The sequence below is a fragment of the Perca fluviatilis genome, chromosome 24, assembly GCF_010015445.1.
Source record: "Perca fluviatilis chromosome 24, GENO_Pfluv_1.0, whole genome shotgun sequence".
NCBI lineage: Eukaryota > Metazoa > Chordata > Actinopteri > Perciformes > Percidae > Perca > Perca fluviatilis.
Genome location: NC_053135.1, coordinates 5595555 through 5608980, shown reverse-complemented (window position 1 = coordinate 5608980; position 13426 = coordinate 5595555). Strand labels below are relative to the sequence as shown.

The window sequence follows — 13426 nt, the reverse complement described above, 5'->3', positions numbered from 1 at the left end:
TAAAACAGTCCTCACCATCTCGGAGTAGGATGCAGCCAAATGTTGTGATGGTGACAAATATGGAGCAAATGCTGTCGAGGTTAAGTGCAAACCAGCGGGAGGTCATCAGGAACAAAAACCACGCCTCTGACACCAGAGAGACAGAACATTTATTTCAGCAAAAACCTTCCAGATAACTTATACACGAAAATAGCAATATTAAGTAAAGTAGAACCTGAGTGCAGGTCCTGATGTGCATCATAGGCTTTCTGTAACCTCTCCTCGGCTCTGAGGGCTCGGATCGTCCACAGGCCCTGAAGAGACGAAGACAGGTGGGAGAACACTGGACTGCGAGCTGCGGGAAAGACAACAAAGAGGGAGTAATTATATATGTTAATAGCAAAAGTCATTCATTGGTATTCATTTTCTTTGCCTTCTGTATTTAAAAAGCCCACTGCTTAAACCAATCTCATGACCATGAACATACTTGTAGATTCAAGTCGTTTGACATCTCGCGATGTGCAGAGGTAGAAACGTCTCAAGTACAAGAAGACAATAAGCAGAGGAATGACAGGGATGAGGATGAGAGGGATGACTGAGGCCGCCACCGCAACAACGCCGACATTCTGTAAAAATAACTGGAAAAACAACAAGCAACACACAATAAGGAATGCTGGGAAAGTTAACAAGAAAGGTTACAGAACAAATACAAATTCAGTACAGTAGTCTCAATCAAATGGTCATCATTTCTCACTTGGTAGAAGTCCACAAAAGTAATGGGTAACATGGAGTCCATCTGGCTGATGTCTTTGGAAAATCTGTTGAGAATTCTTCCTACAAAGCAGGAAAAATTAAAGTCAGTAAGAAACACAATTGCTACTTTTTACCAGGAGGTCCTCTTGTGCACTAATTGGAAGTAAAACCTGCACTACTTGAGTTCTAGATCTAGATGTATTTCATATAACAATGAGCAGTCTGGTTTGAAGCCATTATTTTTAAGTGTTAGTGACTCTTAAGTCTAAAGTGAAAGTAAATTCTGAGCAGGGCTCACCTATGGGGTTGACGTCAAAGAAGCGAACATGTGTGCGGAGGACAGCGCTGAACATGCTGTTGTGCAGAGCCTGAGCTGATCTCACCAGCCCATGAAAGATCACTAAACTCCTGGCATAGCCAAAGACCACAGCAGCTGCTGTCAAACCTAAAAGCAAAAACAACAGGATCATACCTTTTTAATGCTGGTTTTATAACAGATGATTACTTTATTTATCTACTTCACATGCTGGCCTTTAGAACCATCAGTCAACAACATTTGTGGTGAGGAACATCTTACCTGAATAAATGCCAAGGTAAAATGGGAGAGTCAACTCTTGATCTGAGTGAGTAGCATTGAAGCCAGTTTCAATGCTAACAGCACTGGCTGTGCGGTTAAAAAACTCCTCTCTTGCCCTGTCAGTTGACAGGATAAAAACATCAGACCAGGCACACAGCAAAAGATTAAATATTACTCATTCAAGTAACAGTAAAACAAACAACAGTATGGAAAAGTAAGCAGCTACAGCACAATTACTCTATTTCCCATTGGATAAAACACTTACCAGTATACCAGCCACCAGTCCTGCAGAATATATGCAACCTATGAATAGCAACAAAGTTCAATTGACCAACATATTGAATGAGCTTTTTAGTTAAAAGTATTGTTGCTGCAGCTGTGGTAGAAAATGACTGGAATGTATGTTGATTGATGAATCACTGCTAAATAACAGGGAATTGCAATCATGTGTGTTGCTAACTGTCTCTCACTGGATTTTGGCATTTCGAAAAGACAAGATACAGTAGCTAAGAAGAGCCATACACGCTGTCTTTTTGACTTTGATAAACACCATACTGTATTTGTGCGTGGAGTCGGCTTCCTGGTGCCAATACTGTAATAAATACTTTCATATTAAAAAGGCCCAATAACAATGAAAGCGTCCGATGCTCGCGTTTTGAAGTACACTTATTGTTTTAAAAGGCTGAACATGCACCAAATGGTCAAATGAGGAGTGTCAATAATTGCTTTCAATGCATTTTGGCACTAAGTGTATTTTATTCCTCAATAACAAATACTGTGGTTGAGAGGTTATCATCCAAAAATACTTGTCATATCAGAATGTAAAAAAAGCATCAGTATTTTCCAGTTTCTAAAACAAAACAAGTGATTCTGATCTTGAAAATGTTATTAGACTTAATCACTTAATCTTATAACGACAACATGTACTGTGCACTGTGTAGCACTCTGACATATGTTCAAATGCTAGTAACACGAAAAAGAAACTATTACACTGTACAAGCTAATATATTGAGATCTCTTATTTTGGAAAAAAAAACAGTTTAAAGTCCATATTAAAGAACTAAATATTAGAGGCCTTTAAGCCATGGCTTACCTCAGCTATAACACTGAGCAGTACTATAACCAAAAGTACCAGAGGGTTACAGCCTGCAGTGAAGTACTTGAGATAAATGTGGCTGCTAACATTTCCATCAGCTCGAGTCTCCTCTGCCATGGGATGAACTGTTTCAACCTGCAAAACAAGTCATTACTGATCCATCTTCAGACTTCAGGCTAAAACGTCAGTTATACAATGTTGTGTATCAGCCCTGTACTGATATACTACAAATACAGGCCTTTTTAACTCTGGTGTGCTACTTTAACTCAAGTTGTGGTGTATGAATGGACCAGGGATGTAGTGTGTGGCAAATACACCATGTTAAAGACAATATTATAAACGAAATTTGTTATCAGGCAAAATATTTACAATTAATAAAATAATAAAGAAATGAAATGGAAAATGTATAGAATGCTTAAAACTAATTAACCAAACACATGCTCTCTAATTGAAACATTGCTTACAGGAAGATCAGATTTCCTTCTTTTTTTTAAATGTACCTACCGGAAGCTGGTCAGTCCGGTTAATCTCTGGTGGAAGGAGGCTGCTGTGTGAACTGTGCGAGTTATTCGTCCTCTGGCTATGTAACGAGAGTTTGTCTGGGTCGCCTGATCGAGACCATCGCTCCTGCTGCTCATCGCTTTTCTGCAGGGAAATGATGTCGAGGCCGGAGCACTGCAACTCATTGAAGGTGCCCTGGAATATGGTATGACCCTGGGAGACACAAAGAGGGAAAAACACTTCCGTCAAGGGTATAAATCCCTGTCTAAAATGTCTGGGGGAACTAAAAAAATACAAACTAAAAGGTGAGCAGACTGGATTTAGCTAGCCAATTCTGAGCCCTGAGGTTTGATTGAGCTGGAAATCTGTGTGGAACTTTGTGGCACAGGAAGAGGGTGCTGTTCTTCCACAGTAAAAAGGGCTGACGATTTCAGAGTTGGTCACTCTTCAACCATCAGCAATTTCAACAGTCATGCAGTTGAATATAACTTCCAACATATTTGTCCTCACATTGTCTTTGTAACTGGGTCTATGGGAAATGGCTTAAGTTTAAGATGCAGCAGAAAGCGCCATTGAAATATGTTCATCTCCAGGGGCACCAACCTCCTTGAGGACCACAATATGGTTGGCTGCCTTCAGATGCTGCAGCTGGTGGGTGATCAGGATACGAGACTTGTTCTTCAGCAGGCCACAGATACACCTGATCATAAAAACATGGGAAAGACAGAACTAATTTAAGTAAATAAAGTGATAGTGTGTAACTGTAACTGTGCACTTTATGCAGGGAGAGGTGCTTTTGTTTTGAAAACCAGTTACCCGAGTATAAATTCAACTCTAAACAATGCAAAGTATAATTTCCTGTTAGTTTAGCATGGTTAAGGATGCTAATGTTTTGTATATTTACTGCTAAAACATTGTACTATGGTGATTGATTAGTATGGTGTACATATGGGATATAATTAGCATGAGAAATGGATTTTTGACATAAATTACAGTCACTCACTGTTCAAAAAGATGTTTCCCAACCTCAGTATCCACAGCACTTAAAGGGTCATCTAGGAGGTAGATGTCTGCATCCTGATACACAGCCCTACACACACACACACACACACACACACACACACACACACACACACACACACACACACACACACACACACACACACACACACACACACACACACACACACACACACACACACACACACACAAGTTTTACGTAAAGTAGAACAAATGTAACAGACTAATATTGTCAGTAGAGCATTTTAGTATATTAATGGTTTTCTTCTAACATGTTGCTACTTGCTACTGTGGGTGCCTTGAAACTCAGCCAAACCGCCAAACAGATGAAACCAAATTAATTTCTATGTAGTGTGCTTTCTGTGTAACACAAGATCATAGTTGTCAGTGTCCTCTGACCTGGCCAGGTTGACACGAGCTTTCTGTCCCCCGCTGAGTGTGGCTCCTCTGTCCCCGATCATTGTCAGGTCTCCATCTGGTAGCAGCTCCAGGTCCTGTATTCAAAGACAATGGAGGTTTACTACAAGCACAACATAATGTGCATTAGACAAATTTTAACTATATTTAAAGTGTTATTTTGTTCTTAGTAATGTCACTTAAGTAAGTGTCAGTTGGGACTGAAGAGTTTGTGGAGGTGTGGAGTTACAAAGAAGTTAGCTTCCCTGGTCTGTAGCGCCACTCCTAAAGTCAGCCTGAGACTAGCAGCACAGAAGAAGAATATGTGTCATAAAAAAGACAATATCTCTGGTTTTACAGCCACTGTTGACAAAGAGCTGAGGACCTCCACATTTGACTAGCTGGGGGTGTGCCAAGTAGTGTTATATCTCACCCTCTTTAGAGCGCAGGCTCTAAGGACTGTCTCGTACTTCTTGGGGTTGAGCTCTCGTCCAAACAGGATGTTACTGCGAATGGTTCCAGGGAACACCCAGGGCTGCTGGGCAGCATAGCTCAGCTGACCTCTGATTTTCAGTATCCCTGTGTCGCGCGGCAGCTCTCCCAGTATGGCGCTCAGCAGAGATGACTGGTGGAAACATAGGTTTTATAGATATGTGAGCTGGCTAGAAAGTGACACACAGTGAATAAAGTCAACACTTATTTCTTTGTTGGTGTAGGCCGTCATAAACCAGAAGCTAAACTGGTTTACACAGGTGTACTGACCTTTCCAGCTCCCACTGGGCCAATTACAGTCAGAAGTTGGTGTGACTTCACTGTGATAGAGATGTTCTGCAGCGAGGGAGCATCCAAACTCTGGCAGGAAACAAAAACCATGTAGCAATGCTTCTATTTCATACCAGATTTGGCATTTGATCACATTGTGTAAAACCCCAAACCCCTTTATGGCTCTTACACTATGTTTTACACTTACAATATATGTAATATACATTATGTTAACACACTCATGTCCTGTAAAATGACATTACACCACTGTGAAATATCACTTTAACTACCTTATCCCAGTAGCAGGTCAACTTCTCAATCTCCAAGGCGTTTTCCTTCCCTTCTTTCAGAGGAAGCCAAGAGTTTCTTCTCTCAATTTCTTCCAGCAGAAGAAAATCCTGGAAGGAGGTTAATCAACACACATGCCTTTTCACTGAGTTTGCAGTTTGTTTTTACTATCTACAGTGCTATCAACTATTAATTCCTAACCTATTAGCATTGTGAACATTTTGAACTGTTACTACAAGTTAAATTAAGTTAAAGAAAACAGAATGACCTCAATCCTGCGAATGCTGACCACAGTCTCTGACAACTTCTCGATGGCCAGTGGGAAGAAAAGGGTGACCGTGAGCTTGATTGTACCATAGAGGGAAACTGTGACAAACACACTACTTGCAGTGATGGTGTTGCCCAGGAGAACGTAGACAGTGAAGGTAACAAAGACAATGATTTTGCTGCTGGCAAAGAAAGAGGCCATGTTGAGTCCTCGTAGGTAGGAGCTCTTCAATATCTGACTGATTTCCTTCCTGTGAACAAAAGACAGCACAGGGAGAAGAGTGAGCTTGGTGACTAAAAGTTCCTGAAGGTTTTAACTCTGCAGTAGTGCACCACACCAAGATGACAAATTATGGCCATTAAGCCAGTGTTATGACAAGTCAGTTATACTTTAAACTGCATGCTTTAAACTGCAAGCCTGTTCAGCCTTTCTAGCATGCAGAATGTTAATGATAACGCATCTAGATTGGGTTGTACCAGCTATTCCTTAATCCTTTCTAAGTTCTCAGTAACTATAGCGAGTTTTAAACTGGTGATTTTACTAAATTGGCTTGCAGTAGAGGACGGCATTGGGATTGGAATCCTGCAGGTCTCGTGGGACCCAACACAAATCTCGCTAGTCGCTCTGGCTGGGAGCGGGCAGTCCAAAAATGAACAGCGGGAACCGGGATCTAGGAGTGCTGCTTCTGCTCAGTGCTGTAACCGGCTGTTAATAGGCTTGCATAACTAGGTTTGTTAAGAAAACACTGAACGCACACTGAGCATCCAGTTAAACAATAGCCAAATGCTTGTGAAACTTGTTTGGCTAGTTATAACTTAAGTGCTTACTATAAGCTGTTGAAACAGATGTGTGTAACACAGTATTATGTGACCTGAATAGGGATTTGAGCTGTATTGCCACCTTTTCATACTTTATCACAGGTAGGTAGATAGGTAGGTCTCCCCCATAGTATTTAGACTGGGTCACAAACTGATAGCTATTTGACCCTACATATTTTAGATATATAAATATTGATAGCTCCTGCAGATTTTGGTGGATGTTTTGTTGCTTTTTATGTTACCACAAACCGTATCATACTGCTGGAAAATTATCTGAGAAATAGTGTTAAAATGGGTGTATTACAAAACATAGTAGCATGGAAGTTACATATCCATTAAGCTATGAATCTTTTCCCTTTGATTTGTTTTCTAGATAAAGATAAAGCCCTTTGCCTCCTACTGTATAAAACTGAAAAAATGTATATACACTGTTACCATTACAGGTGACAAATTACTTGAGATCCAGGATTACCAAATTGTTTAAGAAAGGAGTTTATGTGTAAATATGGATGTCTTGTCGGAAAAACATCTGTTGTGTGTTAACTATTGGAGATGATGTATTAGATAGGGGCAAACAGGATAAAGGATGATCATTAACGAAGAGAAGCTAATCTGTGTGTGCTTGTTGTGTGTGTGTGTGTGTGTGTGTGTGTGTGTGTGCGCATGCGTTGATCGTCTCTGTCGCTCTCTGTTTAGACAGAACTGACAAATGTGTGTAACAAAAAGGGTATTAAAAAATCAATCACAAACTAAATAAAGATAATGGATGGGCAGTTTTTGATAAGAATTCAAAAGCGACACGTTCAGTATTAATAAACTGTGAATAAAACTAAGCGAACAAACTAAAATGTTGAGCTGTGTGCAGGCTTAGGGGCTTCACAGCTTCAAATCAAGCATGTTGTCCGAAACGGGCTATCGATGATTAATACCCACTGTTTTCCATCCCATTTTCCAGCGTAGAACCCATCACACTTGCTCATCCAGGCTACTACTGTATATCTTCACCACTTCTATAAGAGCAGTAGCCTGACATAAGATGTAGATGTGCTCTGATAATTTATCTAACAATGCACTCATTCTATTGGTTCCATTGGTTTTAATTTCAAATATGTGTTGTGATGTCTAAATACAGCTCTTTTACTATAAACTATTCATTTTTATATAAATACTGCCATCGCACTATTACATGTATAAATTGTGTTTGGCAAGTTAAAATAAAATGTCTTTTTAACAGATTCATATTTATTTTACAGTGCAAAACTTAACTAAATGTTGAAACATGTGGGCCCCTTTCCTAGTGGTCCTAGTAAAAATGAATGCCCTAAAATGCCCCTTTTACCCCTGCAAAAACACTAACAAAAAAATATATATTATTTTTATCCTTACTTTCTGACTTCAGTAACCAGAGTTGAGAAGGGTATCTCCCAGGCATACATCTTGATGATCCTGATGCCAGAAACCACTTCGTTCATTATGCGGATTCTATTGTCAGTAAGGACTGCTGTCTTGCTCCTGCAAAAAATTACACAAATTAAAAAATGACCCTATGTTTCATAATGTTAGGAAAATACTACATTACTACTATTATTGGTGACAACTTTGTACTTCTTCAGTTATCTTGTTCCCTACCTGAAAATGCCAAAGAGCTTTCCAAACCAGGTCTGTAAAGGCATCAAGAGAGCAATGAATGCCACACCTGCCAGACATGAGGGTCCGATTTCGTACCAAAGGAAAGTGATGATCACCATCGCTTGAAGAGGTCCCACCCACAGGTAGTGCAGATTGAGTGTAATCTATAGAGACAATTGCTAATTATGAGCAACAGTCCTGCATTTCATTTTTGACTGTTTTCATTTGATGATATGGTTCAAAACTTTAAATAAATGATCATCAACTCAAAAAAAAAACAATGTCATAAGCTTTTAACATTGAGCAATATAGTTTACATACAGTTGTATAGAACATGTAGTAAATCATCGCAGTCGACTTTAACGAACTTTGTTGTACTGCACCTGTGTGTCGCATTTCCACCGCGTGGTACGGCACGGCTCTACTCATCTCACTCTTTTTTGGTTTTCATTTGCACAAGTTGTGGATAGTACCTTGTATTTATTTATTTTTATGTAGCAGGGAAGAGGATGTAATGGCAGTTTCACGCAGTGGTGCTAGGACGAACAGCCGAGAATTCTGCCTATACTGAGGGGGGTACTTTCTGTAGTGGAAAATCAAAAGAGAAAAGTACTGGTACCAAAAGTAAGTTGTCATGTCGAGCCGAACCGAAACCATGCAGTGGAAATGAGAGAAAAGATTCAACCAGAAGCTTGTGGATGGCTACCAAAAGCACTGAATTGTGGTAAAAATGGCCAAAGGACATTTAACCAAATATTAGCATTGCTGTATGTATTTTTTTGACTCCACACATTTAGTCACATTTTAGAAGACCCATAATAAATTCATTAAAGAACATGAAATACATTGTTTTTTTTGTAACAAAGAAGTATGTTCTCCAATCATTCTATCACAGAAAAAAAGAGCTGTAGAAATGATTGGAAATTCAACTGCGACTGCGATGATACACGTTCTTTACAAGAGTATATTAACTTTTGACCAGAACAGTCAAAAATCTCCAAATGTAGCTTTGTTTTGTTTTTAACAGCCTTTACAGTTTTTAGATTTTTTTTTGTGCTGGTGTTTAAGCACAAAATTGTGTTTAGTTTAGTTTATTATAGGATCCCCATTAGCTGTGCCCTTAAGCACAGCTACTCTTCCTGGGGTAAACATTTAAAAATATATACTAAACATTACAGCCCACATAACTACATACATTTATGAACATACATGAAACATTACTCAATATCTAAAACATACATGTAACATTACAGTCAACATCACTCAACACATTTAAAGCATACATTATTATATTATGAAAAGATAAACAAAGATTCCGAAATGCCTGGCAGTCTACAAATATGAAGCTCCAAGATTTTTTTTAATTTCATCTTTAAATATTGATCTCTTTGATCATGTAGTCAAAAACAATGGTAAAGAATTCCATGTTTTCATCGATCTATATATCACGTTATGTTTTAAGAAATTAGTACTTGCCCTGGGGAGTAAAAACTGGCCTTCTGTTGCCTGTATGTATATGACTCCAAATTGTGATTTAATTGACTATACTGATATGATGAAATGTTACCTTACCTCATCAAAACGGTTGACATCATTTGAAAGGAGGTTCACAATTTGTCCTGTGGTTGTTTGCCCCATGGATTCACTGCTGAGACGAAGAGCCTGATGAAAGACATTTTACCTGTCTGGTGAGTATTACTCTAAAAGTTCACAGAATATTTCTAGGAGTGATAAAAGTCGGAAAAATCTTCATCTAGGCTGCAAATCTACAAAATCTGCTGAATAATCACTGACCTTCCTGTATATCATGTGACACACAGCCACTCTAATTTTCATGCCTGTTTTTTGGACGTGGTAGTAGTAGAGGTGTTGGAGGATAGTCAGTCCAAAGGTAGAGAGGGACATCGCAGCAGCGTAACCATACACCATGCTAAGACTCCTCTGGTCATTTGGGTCATAATTCTCAAAGTACAGGATAACTTTCCCCAGAAGAAGTGGCTGGATCACTTTAATTGTCTCCTTTATGACAATGAGTGACAAACATGCATTACTGACACTGGATGTGTTTACAAAAGGGATTAGTCATTTTCTTAGCATTTCCACAAAACAAATAGCCAGAACATACCAGTGAAAATGTAAAAAACCCAGCTACTGCATAGGACTTCCCATAGCACTTAATAAGCACTCTGGTGAGTTTTGGCTTACGGAGTTCCTTGGTCGCCTTTCTAACTTCATGGTCCCAAAATCTGCAACAAAGAAAATACTCAGCTGTATCATCTCCCGCCATCTATAGGTACATAGAATTAAACCACTACTCTGCCTCAGAGAAAGGTTATGACCTACTGCTGTTATGTTAGACACTAACCTGAATGAGACCTAGGGCCCTATTTTAACGATCTGAAACGCAAGTATCAAACGCAAAACGCAAGTAGCTTTGTGGGCGGATCTCGGGGGTTAGTCTGAAGTATCTAGGTGTGGTTTGGGCGTAACGTGAAAATAACCAATCAGAGCGTCATCTCACATTCCCTTTAAGAGTAGGCGCGCTTGTTCCATGGCGGATTGCTATTATAACGGCAGATTTGCCTGACGCACGCCAGCGGGAGCTGTCCGAGATGCGGCAAAGTAATAAATGTCCGTCTTGGCCGGGTGGCGATGTTGCTGCTCCTCTCGGGCGCATCTCCTAAAGTCTGGAGAGGATTGCTGCAGCCATGGAGCATGGGCCTCCAAACGCACCACCTGCTCCTGTTGTGCCCCTTCCTCCTCCCCCCACTCCATCTCCGTCCACCCGCTCCACCAGGAGCACATCGCGCATTACTCCTGGACCAGATCCCGCCGGAGTGTCCAATCCCGCCGGAGTTCAACATCATGTCTCCTTAAGTCCTCTAATATTTCCTCATTTATGTCATCAACACATCCATGATTCACGGAAATGTTGTGTAAATCACAACAAGCCACAAAGAATGCTGCGACTTTTTGAGGACTGTACTGTAAAATGCCTCCTGATCTATCCAAACACCTGAAGCGCATTTTCAGTAATATTTTAAAAGTAAATGGGAACTGCTGCATCCATTTAGATGAGAGAAGTGTATGCGCGTTGTGCACACGCTACATTATGGCCAAGCATGCGTCCCTAAAATAGCATCTGAATAACGCGCTACTGACTTTAGACTAGCGCCACTGACTTTAGACCAGGTTTTTCCTTGTCAGTGGTGGAATTGTTTTCTGAAACTGTAGAATAGCACAAAGTAACGTTTGCGCCGGAACACGCCTCCTCTTTTCGCTGAACCGCCCCTGGGAGCGCAAATACATTCCCTAATTTATCGACGTGCATCTGTGGAGGGAAAAGTCCGCTGTGCGTCGGGTGTAAAATAGGAATGATACATGCGTCGGTGTACAAAGGCAATTGCGCTGAGTGCAAGATAGGGCCCCTAGAGTCCACTGTCTTAACTAACAGAGCACGAGTTCATAAGCTGGAAATTCCATCACATGCAGCATATTCATTCTGCACTGGAACATAGGGGCTGTCAAACCATAACTTATTTGGCAATGTTATGTAAAATAAAAAATAGGTTTAGTGTGAGAGAGGTTAGAGTGAAATTCCCCTTTAAAGCCCTTGTACCTGCTTATTTGATCAAAACTATATTGCATATGTAATGTCTATGTTTGCACAATTATTCAGATACAAGGTAAACATTAAAGCTGTCATAGGAAATTAGTTTTTGGTGTGGATGGGCAAAAATTCTATCATAAGCTTTCAGCATATTGTAATTCCAAGTGGTCTAAGAGAAAACTGTTTTCAGGCTTTAGAAAATCTAGCCCATGACGGGAGACTTTGGCCAATCATAGGTAATTTCAAAATTTGCGAGTGGTATTTGGGTTAGATTTAACATTTCATGCACACATCAAAAAAGTCATCCAATTCTGTTTCCTTCAATTAAGAACCATCTCCAGAATCAAACCCATGCTATATCACACACTGAACTGGAAAAAGTTCATGTATTTCTCTTCTCCAGATTTGATTACTGTAACTCTCTCCTTTATGGCATCAACCAAAGGTCACTCTCTCGCCACCAACTGGTTCAGAACGAAGCAGCTAGGCTTCTAACTGGTTTTAACAGACAACATCACATCAACCCAATCCTGGCTTCTCGCTATTGGCTCCCTGTTCGTTTTAGAATTAATTTTAAGATTTTCCTGATCACTTTTAAAGCCGGTATGGGTCTGGCTCCTAGCTACATAGCAGAGATGTTGGCTCCATATGAGCTAGTTCACAGCCTTAGATCCTCAGGCAGGGCCCTTTTGGCCGTTCCAAAGTCAAGGCTTAAATGTAAAGTGCTTTTGCCATCAGTGCCCCTCGACTTTGGAACGACCTGCCCGAGGAGATAAGGCTCACTGAGGCTTTTGATCTGCACTGATGCTACCAATAGTGTTGGGCTTGTGTAAAGCTGAATTTTACACCTCATTATTTACGTAGTAAAATGTTTCTGTGCTTGTCACAACTGAAACGGTTTAGAACAACCTGTACAACAACAGGTGTGTGTGTGTGTGTCTTAACTAACACCTTTCCAATGGTCTAATATTAGACTTTTAGGTGGGATCTAAGAATGTATCACTGTAATGTAGTACCTGCATAATTCCTCTCCCAGTATTTCAGACTGATCCTCTGGGAGAACGCTGTACATGTCACTCTCCTCCAGCCTCCGCTTGCGGCCAAGGTGCAGCAATGGGGTTAACCAGCTGAAACAGACAGAAAGCAGGGGTGATTTATGTCACTCAAACATAATATGATTCACACCAATGTTTGTTTGTGTCACAGCAGATGCTACTTCTGTCCTTTGACAGCAGGTTTGCTTACTTGGGAAGTGTTTAGAACTGATTAACTTTACAAATAATAATCAATTTAGCTTTTAAAAAAGCACAACACATGACGCTATTGATGTAATGACATTTTGTCATGAATTGTCTACCAGTCAAGTTAGATTTAGAGTAACCACTTTAAGAACTCCTACATCAATTTTCATCAGGACAAGTTGTACATTTATTTGGTTAGGACAATGCACATTAATCAACATTTCTGGTAATGTGCCAGCGTCAGCTAGTATGCATGGTGGGAAGAAACCAACCTGGATTCGAACCCAGTACCTTCTTGCTGTGAGGCAGAAATGCTAACCACTGAGCCACCGTGCTGCCTAGTATTTTGTATTTGCATGTCACTAATGCGGCACCAATTTCCTGTGGCACCGGAGCAATATTGTTAGGAATATCTAAATGACGTGTTCGTTCGATTTCTGGAGGAAGGAGAGGCTGGGGTCGAATTGAAAGTTATCTAAAAGGTTTAA

At 40.2% G+C, this 13426-nt stretch overlaps 1 protein-coding gene across 3 annotated transcripts in view; it reads right to left on the bottom strand.

Annotated features, from left to right (window-relative positions):
* Window positions 1–13426, bottom strand: part of LOC120554531 (multidrug resistance-associated protein 4-like) — a 50692-nt gene that overhangs the window by 36864 nt on the left and 402 nt on the right. For 2 of the 3 annotated variants that reach the window (XM_039793465.1, XM_039793466.1), the window contains exons 2-23: window positions 12714–12824; window positions 10213–10333; window positions 9882–10106; window positions 9660–9749; window positions 8088–8251; window positions 7845–7970; window positions 5641–5890; window positions 5375–5482; window positions 5085–5174; window positions 4756–4947; window positions 4326–4420; window positions 3910–3996; window positions 3510–3606; window positions 2910–3119; window positions 2403–2540; window positions 1575–1612; window positions 1310–1425; window positions 1031–1177; window positions 734–813; window positions 467–617; window positions 215–334; window positions 16–126 (exon numbers count right to left, since the gene is read on the bottom strand). In XM_039793465.1, the coding sequence (XP_039649399.1) occupies window positions 16–126; window positions 215–334; window positions 467–617; window positions 734–813; window positions 1031–1177; window positions 1310–1425; window positions 1575–1612; window positions 2403–2540; window positions 2910–3119; window positions 3510–3606; window positions 3910–3996; window positions 4326–4420; window positions 4756–4947; window positions 5085–5174; window positions 5375–5482; window positions 5641–5890; window positions 7845–7970; window positions 8088–8251; window positions 9660–9749; window positions 9882–10106; window positions 10213–10333; window positions 12714–12824 (2867 nt within the window). Of the gene's footprint in view, window positions 1–15; window positions 127–214; window positions 335–466; window positions 618–733; window positions 814–1030; window positions 1178–1309; window positions 1426–1574; window positions 1613–2402; window positions 2541–2909; window positions 3120–3509; window positions 3607–3909; window positions 3997–4325; window positions 4421–4755; window positions 4948–5084; window positions 5175–5374; window positions 5483–5640; window positions 5891–7844; window positions 7971–8087; window positions 8252–9659; window positions 9750–9881; window positions 10107–10212; window positions 10334–12713; window positions 12825–13426 lie in introns of those variants that run through there. The other variant, XM_039793467.1, reaches the window with a different exon arrangement.